Source organism: Crotalus tigris, unplaced genomic scaffold (genome assembly GCF_016545835.1).
Source record: "Crotalus tigris isolate CLP2741 ecotype Arizona unplaced genomic scaffold, ASM1654583v1 scf7180000024310.2302065, whole genome shotgun sequence".
Lineage (NCBI taxonomy): Eukaryota > Metazoa > Chordata > Lepidosauria > Squamata > Viperidae > Crotalus > Crotalus tigris.
In genome coordinates this window covers 2,243,542-2,259,819 of record NW_024100482.1, presented here as the reverse complement: position 1 = coordinate 2,259,819, position 16,278 = coordinate 2,243,542, and the positions used below count along the sequence as shown (strand labels likewise).

General features: G+C 36.5%; 1 protein-coding gene across 1 annotated transcript in view; it reads left to right on the top strand.

Moving 5' to 3' along the window:
* LOC120299781 (follistatin-related protein 4-like) overlaps nt 1–16,278 on the top strand; it is a gene marked incomplete at its 5' end in the record, with an annotated part of 63,432 nt that overhangs the window by 13,030 nt on the left and 34,124 nt on the right. The window contains one exon of the mRNA XM_039324946.1: nt 5,579–5,699. Within this exon, the coding sequence (XP_039180880.1) occupies nt 5,579–5,699 (121 nt within the window). The remainder of the gene's footprint in view (nt 1–5,578; nt 5,700–16,278) is intronic.

Genomic DNA, 16,278 nt, shown 5'->3' with positions numbered 1-16,278 from the left:
CAAAGTTCCTCTGGGGTTCACTGAATAATTCTCTCCCGCTCCTAATATTTGATCATTTCTGTGAAACAACACTCTCAAACTGCCATCAAATGTTTAAGCTATATTAACATCTGAATAAATGCACAATGGTAAAGTGGACTAGGGCTGTGAATACTGGATTCACCCTCTGCATATCTACCCCTGTGTCAAAGGAGAAACTTTTCACATGTTCATTTGAATGGAAATAGAGCTCTTCAAATGACTGAATTTTATTCATTTGAATATTGTATTTAATGTTTTAATGTGTTATAATATTGTTTTATCATGTTATAAGTGCCCAGAGTCATGTGACAGAGAGATGGGCATAAAGAATCCAAAAGCAGTGTGCAGGCAAGCATTATCGTGAACCAACACCACACAGGAAGTCAGCATGCCCCGACACTTGTTATGGATGGCTCATCTGAGCTTTCATAATGTTTTACAGTAGATTTCTGAACTGATGGTTGAATCACGCTCCATGAACTTTGCTAGCAGTACTCCTCTGGCGTCTTCACATTTGGCAGGATTTTCTATGGCACCACTTCTGGTGTGGTGTTGGTTCACGATAAAGCTCGCCCACATACCTCTAGATGCACCCAAAAACTTCTGAAGCAGTTCCGTTGGGATGTTTTTGATCAACCCCCCCCATAGCCCAGATTTTAGTGCCAAGTGACTGCTACTAAGGAATTTCAAATCTTGTAAGACGTTATGACAAGTGCCTCAGTTTGAATGGCGATTATGTCAAAAAGTAATGTAATGTTGTAGTTTTCTAATGTGTATAATAAAAATTCTGTATCTGCAAGTGTCTGTCATTGATAACCAAACAGAGGTTTATTTCCAAATTGTCCTCATACATATGTACACACACATATATATATATATATATATATTTGTCCCATTTATCCATTGATAAACATATGCAGGTATGCTCTTGACTTATAATACTTCATTTAGTGACCCAAGTTACAATGGGACTAAAAAAAGTGACTTAAGACTGGTTTTCAGACCCCTTGACCAATGCAACATCACCACAGTCACATTATCAAAATTTGGATGCTTGTCAACTGGCATTTACTTATGACCATTGCAGTGTTCTGGTGTCATGTGATCATTTTTGGAGACCTTCTGACCAACAAAGTCAATGGGGAAAACCAGATTCACTTAACAACCATGTTACTAATTTAACAACTGCAGTGATTCACTTAACAACTGTGGCAATAAAGGTTGTAAAATAGAGCAAAACTCACTTAACAACTGTCTCACTTAGCAACAGAAATTTTGGGCTCAATTGTCATAAGTTGAAGACTACCTATATTAGGGCCTATTGTATGTAAGAATAATTTTGTGATTCTCTATGGTTTGCTTTTTATGTATATATGATAAGAATATGAAAGAATTTTCTATGCCTTTTTGAAAAAAATAATCAAATAAGATTATTCAATAGCTTTTAGCAACTCTGGAATCTAAGATGACAATTGAAATACTTACTATTTTTTTACTCATGCTTTAAGAACAGGTGAACCGTGAAGACTTTACATATCATGATGACTTAACATATCGAGTTTCACAAACTTATTTTCAGCATCCAATTTTCTCAGTCACTTGGTAGCGATGTCTCCGATGTAACTGTATGAAAAATTTCACTAGTTCATTTAAATTTTACTAACTAGCATAAATGTCCAAGAAAGTACCTGGCAGATCCAAATGTCAACCCATGTTAACATTGTGGAGAGGGAGATTCTGGAACAGTTGAAGGACTTGTGTACATTTAATCTGAAGAATTAGGGGAAAGATTTAACAGAAGATTTAGGAGAAGTTTGATAAGTTTGCTTATCAAATTTGGAAAGCTGCCTATTTATCTGGGCAGTGAATATACCATTAAAAATATCACCCATAAAACAAAACAAAACCCAGTTCAAGGTCCTCTCATTAGAAATATAAAATATCTTCATATTTCACCATGAGAGCTCCCAAACTAATCCTGGAGGAAATACAAAGTTTCTATGGCTTCCTGAAAGGCTGAGATTGTCCATATTTGGGTGGTGTGTGTGTGTGTGTGTGTGTGTGTGTGTGTGTGCGTGTGTGTGTGTTCAATAGGACAGGCAACATGACAAATTAGGCATATTTCCTAAGGTCCGCAAGGTGATATTTTCTCATCCAGATGACCTAGAGCTCTGCCAGGTCAGATGATACAGATTGAAGCCATTAGGGTGAGGTGTTCCCACAAATAACCTGGGCCCATAAATGTAGATCTTTAAGGATGTCAATCAGCAATTTGAATTGCAACTGGAAGCCTACTATTTTATGGGCATACTATGTTTTGTTTTTCCAGAGAATAGGACTGGAATCCAGAAACTGGATATTATTATTATTATTATCGATCATCGCACAGTCAGCCAGATGTTCAGACTGGATTTGGCATTTTGTCTACCTATCGAGTCCTTACCCAGGACCTGGGATAGGCAGATGTGGATGTTTGATGGTATTACAGATATCGTCGCAGGATGGAAGCAGTTCCTAATAAGGCCGCCTTTTGCAATTGACTAATAGCGAATTTGTCAATGCCAATGGTGTTCAAGTGGTGCTCCAGTTGTTTTGGGATTGCACCCAAGGAGCCTATGACTATTGGTACTACCCTTGCTTGCTTTTGCCACAGTCTTTCTATTTCTATTTGTAGGTCTTTGTATTTTGTTATCTTCTCCAGTTCTTTCTCTTCTATTCTGCTGTCTCCAGGCACTGCCACGTCCACTATCCAGACTTTTTTGTCTTTCTTATCGACAATTGTTAAGTCTGGGGTGTTATGTTGCAGGTGCTTGTCTGTTTGAATTCTGAAGTCCCAAAGCAGTTTAATTTTATCATTTTCTATGACTTTCTCTATTTTATGATCTCACCAGTTTTTGCATACAGGCAAATGATATTTTTTTTGCAGATCTTCCAATGCACCATTGTTGCTACTTTGTCATGCCGCTGCTTGTAATCAGTTTGTGCAATCTTCTTGCAACAGCTTACCACTGGTCCACTGTTTCTTCAGCTTCTTTGCATAGGCGGCATTTACTGTCTGTTGCTGTCTTCTCAATTTTGACTTTGTATGCATTTGTCCTTAAGGCTTGGTCTTGTGCAGCCAGAATTAGTCCCTCGGTCTATTATTATTATTATTGTTGTAAATATAAATATAAAGTAAATAAATAGGGAATAATTGCGGGAAAACTATTTGGCAGACTATATCTGAAAATCAGCCAATCACATATGAACTTTCCAGACTAATGTGATCCATTTCAAATTGCACACCCTTCCCAATTTGGCAATGCAATTATGGGATGTTGGGAACAAGCATGATACAGAAAGTTGCCTAATACAGCCCCTTTTCAAAAGGCTTTACTCCACCTGGAATTTGGTGCTACAAATGGCATAGAAGTGCAACAAATACACAATAAATAAATAAAAATGGAAACAGCTTCACAAATTGAAAAGATTACTTATATGGGAACCCTAATGACACAGTGCTTAGAATGCAGTACTACAGCAAACTCTGCCCACAGCCTGAAGTTTGATGGGGTTCAAGATTAATTCAGTCATGCATCCTTCTTAGGCCAGTAAAATGAGGACCCAGATTGTTGGGGGCAATATGAAAATAATGCTGACATTGTAAACTGCCCAGAGAGTGCTATAAAGCACTATGGGACATTATATAAGGCTTAGTGCTATTGCTATATAAGTTCATTGATAATAATACTAACAACAGCGACGACGATGATGATGACAACGATGACAACGATGATGATGATGTTGTAAGATACCTTGGAGGTCATCTAGTCAATCACCTATACCATTTCAGACAAATGGCTGTCCAGTCTCTTAGTTCTAGGTTGCTTCTTTCTTTGGTTAGTTTCCATCCATTGCTTTTTGTCCTGCCTTCAGGTGCTTTGAAGAATAGCCTGACTCCCTCTTCTATGTGGCAGCCCCTGAGATATTGGAATACTCCTATCATGTCACCCCAAGTCCTTCTCTTCATTAGACTAGATATACCCAATTCCAGCAACCGTTCCTTATCTGTTTTAGCCTCCAGTCCCGTAATCATCTTCGTTGCTCATAATTGTACTCTTTCTAGAGTCTCAACATATTTTTACATCGTGGTGACCAAAACTGGATGCAGTATTCCAAGTGTGACCTTACCAAGGCATTGTAAAGTGGTATTAATACTTCACGTGATCTTGATTCTATCCCTCTGTTAATGCAGCCTAGCCCTGTGTTGGCTTTTTTGGCAGCTGCAGCTGTGATTGTCCACTAGGACTCCAAGATCCCTCTCACAGTTGCTACTATTGACCAAGGTATCACCAATTCTATACCTGTGCATTTGTTTTTTCTTGCCTAAATGTAGAACCTTACTTTTTTCACCATAAACTGACTATATCAGATTTGGAAGGTGGCAGACTTTGATTTAGGGAGATGTTTAAACAAAGAGTTGACCATTTGTCAGAGATAATGAATTGCAGGATTCTCTCCTTGACCAAGGACGTAGAACTAAATGACTACTTAGACCTTTTTCATCTCTAACATCCTGTAATTCTATGTATCAGCTCTGGAAATCCTGAATTCCTTTCTTGGAACTGAGAAGTAAAAACAGTGTTATTATTTTGTGTCTGAAAAACATTTTCTTTTTCAGCATGACAGCTCTGCATGTAAAGGGTACATTTTGCACATGTCATCCCCTAAGCTAATTAAAACCAGAAGATAATTCTTCAAGCTAATTAAGTATGGTTTTTAAATGTATTGTTGTGGGTGGTATATAAAAGTATAAGCAATTCAGCACAGCCAATTCTGCATACTAATGAAAATAGAAAAACAGCTGCTGCCTGTGTTTATTCATCAATATAGGAGCTTGTATAGCATCATTTGGAACAATGTGATAAGGCCAACATACCCGCATTTTGAAATCTTACAAATATTTCAATTTCTCAAGCAGAATTATCATTCCAAATTATACAATAAGCAACCCATGTAAGGAGGAAGGATTTTTTTCTCCCCAAATGAGATAAGCCATAATATAGGTAATTAAAAATCAGAAGGTTTTATTTAAAAGAGAAATAACCTCCTTATCCCTGTTTCATTACTGATTTTGAGGGAGAAAGGGATGGAAAAATCCATTTACAAACGTATTTTTTCAGATAACTGAAGGCCAGTTCAAGTATTCATTTAATAGATAATGCATGGAGCTTTCATTTCCAGTCTCCTAGACTAAAGCTGTCCCCCAGAGTAGTTTGCCTTGTAATTTGTCATTTTTTTTTTCATTATAGACTCAGCATATTGAATTTTATGTGTGTATGCTTTTTTTAGAAATCAGAAGCTGGTACTAAGTTGTGATATTTTTTTCTCATTTTGGTATTTGCATGTGGCCTCTTATTCTTTTCGCCAATGAATCTAAACATATTAAAAATGCAATTCAGAGGGAAGAGCAATTGTCAAAGCAACCAGTGTTAGCTTAGTTTCTTGCAGCATTTCAAACACATTTGCTAAATGAGAGGTTTCTCCTTCCCCCACCCTCTTTTTTGTTTATTTACAGGATTTTGGAGAAGATGACTCTCTCTACATAACCAAGGTAACAACTATTCACATGGGCAATTACACGTGTCATGCCTATGGCTATGAAGAATTGTATCAGACCCACATTCTTCAGGTGAATGGTTAGTAAATGGCACATATGACAATTCGCTGAACATTACTATTTTTTCTTACAAAAGTAGCAAAAAAGCCCACCATATTGTATGATTTCAGTATTAGTTGTAAATGGGAAGATATCTCTTAGTTAATTTCTCTAGAGTAGAATACAAATACACAAGAAGAAATATAAGGGGAGTGTGTGTGTGTCGTGTATTTGTGTGTATGTGTGTGTTCATTTGTTAGTCTTTTGTTACTGTAACAAAATATTAGGAGGTGACAGTTATGAAAATATGGAATAAAGATTGTAAATAAACAAATAGTTGTGCAACAAAATCTTTCAAGGAGGCTCAGTGAGAGAAGGCATGTAACAGACAAATCTCTTGGTCTATTTTGTGTGACAGTGTGAAGTAGCCACAAACGGCTACTTCATATAGCATAGCTATGTTCTGTGCATTATTCCAGCAGAATAATTGAAGACGGTGGTAAAGCAATACAGCAAGCTTTCAAGCATCTTAGAGTATTTCATGCTTTAGTACTCCTTATGCAAAGGAGGACCAGATAAAAAAATCTTGCCCTGTTTCTACTGGTAGCTAGCAGAGAATAAATTCAGTGTTCTTAGAGTAAAATTTGATTTTAATTGCAGTTCTGGCAAACTGGACAAAACATGCCTTAACTGATCTATATTGTTTCCATGCTGTTGGCAAAGGTATCACTAAGGCTAATAACTTAGTCTATATTTCTCTATCTTATGAAAAAAACATAACATAGAAGACCTAATTGATTAAAGTGAGGGTGGGCATAAGAAGGCAATACCTACGGACCCTCCTGTTGATTGTAGTGGCATACAGAAGACCATGGCTTGAAATGTAAAAAGAGATAGAACAGCAGGAATTAATAAATTAAATGACTAGCATAAATAAAAGAGAAATATATATTAGATCTGAGTGAAGGTGGTCTGATCTTTTAGAGTGAGCTAGATGAATACATGCATAGGGTACAAAGATTTGGAGAAGATTTCTAGAGAAGTATGAGCTAATGTCATCCATTGTACTGATAATTATGGAGGTAGGAATTAATAGATTGATGATAGGTATATGGTACTCCTGTGAATTATGAAAATGAAATAATTTAATATGAGTTCCTGGGGGAAATGTTCTGAAGAATGTGATCCAAAGGAAGAAAATCTGACTAATTGATAAAAATGAATGGGTGGGAACAAAATGAGATTGTTTTACCTTTTTCACAAAAGACACTAGAGTCAGGATTAGACTTTTCTGCTGTTTGCTTTACTCCACTTTCTAGAATTAACTCACTCTGCGAAAATGATGGCTTATGGAGACATCTCAGTATATCCAAGTGACAGTATAATATCACAGACCAGTTTGAGAAGTAACAATAAGAGTCCAGTGCACCATAGTGAGGGTACACAATATCAACTGATTCAGACATCTAAGAAAGAATGAAAATGGCAGCTGGTCAGTGTCTGCTTTAAAAATGTTCTATTTAGAATATGTAGTATAAGCATTTGGTCATGCACACACATGGCAAAGGAATGAATATACATCTTAATTCACATTTATGAAAAAAGGCTGAGAGAATTAGTGTTGGATACAAGGATGATGAAACTTCTGAATTTGCTACAACTCATTTTTCATATAGGCCATTTGGTACAGTGAATGGGATAAAAGAAAGAAAGTAAAATCAAGTAAGTCTCTGAACTTCTGTCCCATACTCCTAGACTAAATTTAGGGGCTTTACTAACATTAAGTACCAGTAGGTTCCAAAAACAATCTGTCATGTTACCTTCAAAATGAGAAATATCCAAGTAGTCAATAATCAGAATGTACCGATGTATCTTAAAATAGCATCACAACAACATCAATAAGACAACAACTCTGAAACTGTGGTACCATGATATTCTAAGGTTTCAAATAAGATTAACCTTTCTCTTCACTACTAGATGTGACAAATTCAGAAATCTGCCCTAAGTAATATAATTTAGCTAAAGTTAAATTGGTACCTTGAGAAGTGCAATGGCTTGGAATGTATGACTGACAGAACAAATCTTCCATATAAAGAATTCCTTTGAGATGAATGACATTCTTTATAATAAAATGTTAGAAAATTTGGTCCTGGCTTTTGTACTCAAAAAAGTAAACACATAAAGAGAAATAACATCCTAAGTGTGTGTGGTGAAAGGATGAGAGAGAGGGATTTTTTTCCCTGTATTTAACTGCCTCTTTAGAATATTGTTAAGATAGTGCATAATTATATAATTAAACTATTTTTAAAGCTTTATTAGTCAAGAGGCATCAGCTGCAGTCCTAAAGTCACAGGCCATGCATCTGTTTAGAATTGGTTTTATATAGTATAATTTTGTGCCCAGAGTCCTATTAAACTAATATGTATATTAGTTTAAATGTGAAACAATTTTTCATCTGAAAACCATAATTATACACATTACGTCCTATTAAAAGGGAATCAATAAAAATAGTTATGTGCTTAAGTCCTAGTATTTTCAATACAGTTAGATTTAAGTCAATACCTCAGAAGAGAAAAACAAATTTGAAGGGACCTTGGAGGTCTTCTATCCAACCCCATGCTCAATCAGGAGACTATAACATTCCAGACAAGTGGCTGTCCAGTCTCTTCTTAAAAACTCCAGTCATGGAGCATCCACAACTTCTGAAGTCAAGCCGTTCCACTGGTTAATTGTTCTCACTGTTGGGAAATTTCTCCTTAGTTCTAGGTTGCTTCTCTTCTTGATCCATTTCCATCTATTGTTTCTTGTCTTGCCTTCTTGTGCTTTGAAAAATAGGTTGACCCCCTCCTCTTTGTGGCAGTCCCTTCAATATTGCAACACTGCTATCATGTCATCCCAGTCCTTTTTTTCACTATACTAGACATACCCAATTCCTGCAACTGTTCTACATATATTTTAGCCTCCAACCTTCTCTAATCATCTTTGTTGATCTTTTTTGCACTCTTTCCAGAGTTTCTACATCTTTTTTTATAATATGGTAACCAAATCTCAATGCAGTATTCTGTGGTCTTACTAAGACTTTATAAAACAGTACTAGTACTTCATGTGATCTTGATTCTATCCTTCTGTTAATGCAGTCTAGGATTGCATTGGCTTTTTTGGCTGCTGCCACACACTGCTGGTTCATATTTAAGTGATTATTCACTAGGACCCCAAGATTCCTCTCACAGTTACTGAGATTGAGCCAGGTTTCATCTAATCTGTACCTGGATATTTGATTTTTTTGCCTAATTATAAAATCATACTTTTCTCTAAATTGAATTTCATTTTATTAGATAAGATCCAGGATTCAAGACTGTGAGATTCATCTGGATTTTGAACCTATCTTTTGAGGTGTTGGCTATTCCTGCCAGTTTACTGTGTCTGCAAATTTGATGAGTTCCCCTTCTATTCCCTCATCCAAATCATTTATGAAGATGTTAAAGAGTTTCTCCAAAGCATCTGAGGGCAGGACAAGAAGCAACAGATGGAAACTAATCAAGGAGAGAAGCAACCTAGAACTAAGGAGAAACTTCCTGATGGTTAGAACAATTAACCAATGGAACAAACTGCCTCCAGAAGCGGTGAATGCTCCAACACTGGAAGTTTTTAAGAAGAGACTGGACAGCCATCTGTCCGAAATGGTGTAGGGTTTCCTGCCTGAGCAGAGGGTTGGACTCGATGACCTCCAAGATCCCTTCCAACTTTATTATTATTATTATCGATCATCGCACAGTCAGCCAGATGTTCAGACTGGATTTGGCATTTTGTCTACCTATCGAGTCCTTACCCAGGACCTGGGATAGGCAGATGTGGATGTTTGATGGTATTCCAGATATCGTCGCAGGATGGAAGCAGTTCCTAATAAGGCTGCCTTTTGCAATTGACTAATAGCGAATTTGTCAATGCCAATTGTGTTCAAGTGGTGCTCCAGTTGTTTTGGGATTGCACCCAAGGAGCCTATGACTATTGGTACTACCCTTGCTTGCTTTTGCCACAGTCTTTCTATTTCTATTTGTAGGTCTTTGTATTTTGTTATCTTCTCCAGTTCTTTCTCTTCTATTCTGCTATCTCCAGGCACTGCCACGTCCACTATCCAGACTTTTTTGTCTTTCTTATTGACAATTGTTAAGTCTGGGGTGTTATGTTGCAGGTGCTTGTCTATTTGAATTCTGAAGTCCCAGAACAGTTTAATTTTATTATTATTATAATAAATTATTATAAATAATTTATTATTATTTCTTTGTTTTCAATCACTGTGTATCTGCGACGGATAGACACCTTTTCTTCCAGTAGTTCTGCAGCTGCTGGCCCTGGTTGCTCAGCCAACAGTCCTGAGTCCTGTAACCCATTTTTCACCAGATATCCAGGAACTCCAATATCTAGCGCAGACCTTGTTAACCTGGGCGACATCCAAGCCGGTATGGCATTCTGAAATTTACATCTCACCATATTTGTCTGACTCCTCTGATGAGACCTGTCCAGTATAGTTGAACCTCTGGCATAGCTCTCATCTTCCTCAGAGTACACAAGCCCCACAACCACGTCAAGGTAGTGCTATTATTATTACTACTATTATTATTATTCGGCCTAAAATGGAACCTTGGGGTACCTCACTGCTTACTTCCCTCCATGTAGACGTAGTTCCATTAAGGATTACATATTGAGTGCAATTACAAATCCATCTGGTGGTGATGCTGTCTACCCCACATTTTTTTAAATTACCAAGAAGTAGGTTGTGGTCTATTTTGTCAAATGCCTTACTAAAATACAGATATATTATGTCCACTGCATTTCACTGATCCTCTAACTTAGTCACTTTATCAAAAAATGAAATAAGATTTGTTTGGCATGATCTATTTTTGACAAACCTGTGTTGGGTTCTGGTTATAACTTTCCTTGTTTCTGGATGTTCACAGATCTGTTGCTTGATTATCTTTTCCAGGATCTTCCCAGGTATCGATGTCAGACTGATTGGTCTGTAGTTTCTTGGATGTGGTCTTTTTTTTCCTCTTTTTTGAAGATGAGAACCACATCAGCTCTTTTCAGTCTTATGATAGTTCCCTGGTATTCCACAATCTATCAAAGTTATACTTCACATTTGTCCTGCTCTGCCTGATTGGCTAGAAAATCTCAAATACATTCCTGTCAGATTTTACAAAACTAACTTACTTCCCTCTCAGGATCTTTGTCCTCCAACTTTGTCTAGTTCTTGATCCTGGAAATTTATGTTCAGATTCTTGGTATTTTACCCATCAATCATACTTTGAGCTTCTCCTAGTCTTTCACCTGTTTTTCCATGTGCCTATGCATTCAGACAGGCTGTATGTACTTGAATAGACTAAGTATTCAGTATACAGTTTATCATACAACCCACTGAGCGCATTATACAACATGATCACCAGAAAAGAGAATATGCTGGGCAATCCTGCAGAGAGGCTACATTAAATTTAAATCAGGATTATTTCTAGTATGCTGAGATCTTGATTTCTGTACTTTCAGTAATAACTTTCCAAAGTCAGGGCTTTGGCTTTGTAGATAAAAAGGAAAGTGAGTTCTCTGAGACATCTTCTTATCAAAGGAAACCATTACAATGTACTCTCAGTTTCATGAACCTCAGTTTAGCAGAGTTGTTATGATGTATAATATCCACTCAACATTTTATGCATGCATAAAAACACACTTTCCATTTGAGGTATTTGTAAAATTCCATTTGTTATTTAACTGAATACTGGTTATTAAATGGAGGACTTACTGCACCAATATTTATTTTTACTTATTTATTTATTAAATTTATTGGCCACTTGTCTTACCACAGGGCAACTCTGGGCAGCTTACAATGTGAAAAAGCTTACACTGTGAAAAAGATAAAACTATACATATCCTATAAACAACAAAAAATAAAGTACTATAAAAATACAAATATTCAACCCTAACTAAAAGATAGAGAGGGGGAAAGTAGGATGAGCTGAGGAGGAGGTAGGATCTGTAATTAATCTATCAACCACCCTATTGGGAACCCCCCCCCCCAAGTCTTTAAGCTCTTGTAGAACAGTGTTTCCCAAACTTGACAATTTTAAGGCATGTGGACTTCAACTCCCAGAATTCCACAGCCAGTGTTGCTGGCTGTGGAATTCTGGGAGTTGAAGTCCTCATGCCTTAAAATTGTCAAGTTTGGGAAACACTGTTGTAGAAGATCGGGAGGGTTGGAGCTGACCTCACTCTGAAGGAGCGCGGTGGGGGAGGGAAGGCATTTCAAAGGAATGTCTTAATTTGCCTTCTAATGTGCCCAAACAACCACCAAGTGCTAGCAAATATATCAAGCGAGTGGACATTCTTTTTGACAGAACGCTGTAGGCTGTGGAAGGTATTTGTCTTATGCTGAATTGAGGGTTTCTCTATTTCCTCTTGAGATTTCTTCTTAAAGTGGCTTCTTGCAGCCCTTAATGTGCTTCACTATATTCTACATCTCTCCTTTTTTCACTTCAGTGATAACATATTCTGGCAACAAGTTATTGGGGAAACAGATCAAAGTGTAACGGCTAAGTAAAAAACTGTTTCACCTACAAAAGTCTCATAGTACAAGATAAATTCTTCTGGGAATCCCTTGTAATTTACGTTTTAGCAATTATGGGATAAAGACTCTGATGTTTTTCTGGGATGAAAGGTAGTGAGCTAAATAGCTAAGTAAAATGCTAAATAAGACGATAAGATTCTTTGACTAACTGGTTCAGGATAGTTTACATAAAAATTCATGTGACTATTAAAATAAATTTTAAATATATTAAAATGCAGGATACTTTTAAAAAGAGCATTAGGATTCCGAGTCTCATCTTTTTTCTACATTTATAAATATCAAACTGGCAGAAGAACCCAAAGCATCAGTGCTATTGACATTAGGAAAGCTGCCAAAATCCGTCCTTTCTAGAAACCCTTTGTGGGATTGATGGTATGTTAGGGTCCCTCCTCACAACAGGCAAAATAAATATAATTCATATAAAAATCACAATATTTTAACTAGAATAGCAATCTGTTTAGCTCAGCATTGTCTACAGTGACTGGTGGTTCTTCTCCATGTTTTCAGGCCAGAATGTTTTATACTCTATATCCTGATTTTTGTGATACTCAAATGGGGATGCCAAATAAATACAGTGGCCATTCTTTTTTCTTTTGATTCTAGATTTCTAAATTCTATAGGTCTAGAGAAATTCTTTTTGTCACAGAATCTAATACACAAATAATAAACTACCTTGGGGACTTCTGTCTTGCTCTAGGTATCTAACAGATAGTCCTCAACTTAACATCAGTCCCTTAGTGACCAAAGTTACAACAACCTTGATTGGCTTAATGATACAGTGTTCACTTAATGATCTGTACAAAAAAGGTTTTAAAATCAAGTATGATCATATGGTAACCCACCAAACAACCGGCATGACTTACAATCAAAAATTCTAGGCTCAATTACAGACGTAAGTCAAGGGTCACCTATATAGTGTCACCAAATACATATCGAAGTCCCATATAATTCAATGTATCTTTTCCCCAAATGATGGAGTATAGGATGAAAGCATCAATCATATAATACGTGACTTTGTGTTGTGAACTGTATGTCCAGGCAGATCTCTTTCTTTGTTGAAATTCTGTTGAAAGAGTAGTGTAATCCTTTTCACCACATCTTGGAAATGGTATAAAACTCACTGATTTAACTATCCATGCCAGCTTCTCTGAAAGAAGAAATAGTTAGCCCATAAGACACAAGCCACATGCATTGTTAGCCTAGAACTGACAACGTCAGTAAACTTTCTGTTTACAATTTGCTCTTTGACTCAGACAACATTATTTCTTTCCCATATATGGATGCTTATGTGTATTTGGAGGCAAGTGAGACTGGCATGCTACCTTTTTTAATCTAATAACCTTTCCATTAGAACACTCAAGACAAATCATTTCGTCATTAACTTCAGTTGAAGAAATCTCTATCTGTCATCTTGAGTTTTAGCCAATATCTTCTACCTAACAAAGAAAATTAGTCTAGCAACCATATTTCTATTAAGATTAAGGGCCATTGTAATAGAATAGACATATTGTATAGCATAATTGTGTCATAAATCATAAAAAAAACCTTTTTAGAAGACAGAATGTAACATTCTAAGGTCTTTTCCCAGAGCGACCTTAGCTACTCTACATGGAAACTACCACAATAGTGCATTTCCAAGGTTGTTCCATCAGTATAAGAATACTTGAATCATAGGGGAGAAATCCCTTCCATTGTCTTTCTTAGAAGATTTTTCTTCTGGGGCATTATGGCCTCTATCTGTTTGACCCAAGGCTAATAACATAGCCAGAAGGAAAAGTCACACATTGCAAATATTCTGTAGTATAACATTGAAAAGATATAAACATTTTGGAACCTGAGTATGAAATGCTAAATAGTAAAATTGAATTCAGCTGCCTCTTATAGTATTTTTGTTAGAGAAAATGAATTTAATTCAGTCTACCCAGCTTGCCTGCCTGCCTGCTTAATCAAAATCAGAAAGAATAGTCACATTCCTTTTTTCCTCACAGATTATGTGATCATATCACACTAGAGATTTGTATTTTAAACATCATGCTTAGTGAAATAGAAGCTGTTTATCTTTTCTAACACAATGTTCTTTCTTGGTAAAAAAAATCTCATAAAGCAATAATCGGCTATGGAAATGGATAGTTTGCAAACAAAAGACTCCTTAATGCAAGGAATCATTTTCTTTGGTTGCTGCATTTTACAATAAGCTGACATAAATCATCACATTTTCCTAGAAAATGGTTGCCATTGGCTCCTCAATCCAATTTCACAGATTCCCTCAGAGTATTTTCTAGTAATAGGTATCTATTTTGAACAATATAATATATGACAGTCTAGCGTTTAGAATAGCAGTAAGCTGAAAAATACCCTCAATTTCTTCCCTCCTATAAAAAATCACAACATTAAAGGCAAATGATTGATCTGTCAATATAAATAACATAGAAAAATGATTCAGTTGGCTTTAAAGCTGAGTCAGCCGTCTTGGTCTTATCCATCCATTCTAGATGGCTACTTTTTATTCTTCCTAAAATATGCCCTAATGTAATCTTTTGGCCTTGTTTACTATGCTATCTATATATTAGTGCTAATAATATGCTGTACTAATTGTTGTATCTTCAATTCCTGACTCCTGGTGATTGCCTGGGCAAGTCCTGGCAGATTTTTGGCAACTTTTTGAGAAGTGGCTTGCCATTGTCTCCTTCCTGGGACTAAGAGAGAGTGCCTGGCCCAAGATCATCCAGCTAGCTTTAAGCCTAAGGTGAGACTAGAACACAGTCTCCTGGCACAAAACCATGGCACCAAACTGAATCTTTAATCGATACTGATATTAGTATAAAAGTGTTCTTTTATTGCCCTTAGTTATAAGTGCATACTAAATACTTTACTACACAAACCACATCTCTTCAAGTCTCCAAGCTCATAGAGAAAAAAAATAACCGCCTCAACACATATAATAAGGAAACATAAGGGTCTACAGTAGTTAAAACATGGTGGAGGAGGGAAAAAGTCTCCATCAACATTTCACTTGACTGACTAGAAAAGTGGGGAAGGAGAGGGAACCTCCATGAATATATGAGAGGAAAAAGGAATATGCTCTATTCAGAGCATGCTTTATAGAAAAGCCCTATTATTCATTAATTTTATTTTAAACATGTTCATACCATTTCGTATGTCTAAAACAATTCAAAGTAATGTCCAACATTAATTACTCATGTAACAATTGTCCCGTATGGTGCATCCATTTGAGTTTTGGTGGTTTTAAAAATATTACATGTGATTGCTGATATCAGAAGAGTAACCCACTTAATATAAGGCTTAAAGAACTGCGTGTTTTGGCTGTGCTTTGCATTATTTACTGCGTTCTTTGAAATACATTGGGCTTCAGTTATTTGTGATCACCCTAGCTACAACTGATTTTGGAGGGAGAGCATTAAATTGATAGCTCAAAGAGTTAAATGAGAAGAGGTCAGTTAATGAATCTAGGTTGTTGGATATCGGAAGCCCAGGCATAATGAAAAGCAAACCAAGAGAAAGCCTAACCAGCAGAAAACCCTGCTGGAACCCATAGGAAAATCTAGTAACTGTGAAACACTGAAAGGTATCTTATCTTATAATAAGCAGACTTATAAAGCTCTTCAACAAAGCAACATTTGTTGAGATTATTTATGGTTCCATTAAGGTTTTTTGTTAATCTGTGTGTACAATATAGATATATTAACAACTGTATTGTGAAAACCTAAACACAACTTAAATTCCATGTTGAACAATCTCTTTATCGCAATGAATCAAAAAAACACAAAATAGCGCAGGTAGTCCTTGTTGTTCAGCAACTGTTCAGAGTTATAACGGCACTGAATGAATGGTAGAGGGGACCAATTCTCAGAGTTACATTGGTTGCCATGCCTCTGAGGTCACACAATCAGTGTTTGAGTACTTGGCAGCTTACCCATTTTTAGGATTGCAGCATGTGCTTAAACTCTCCCCACTTGCCTATCTCCCTGTTTCCCTTCCCTCC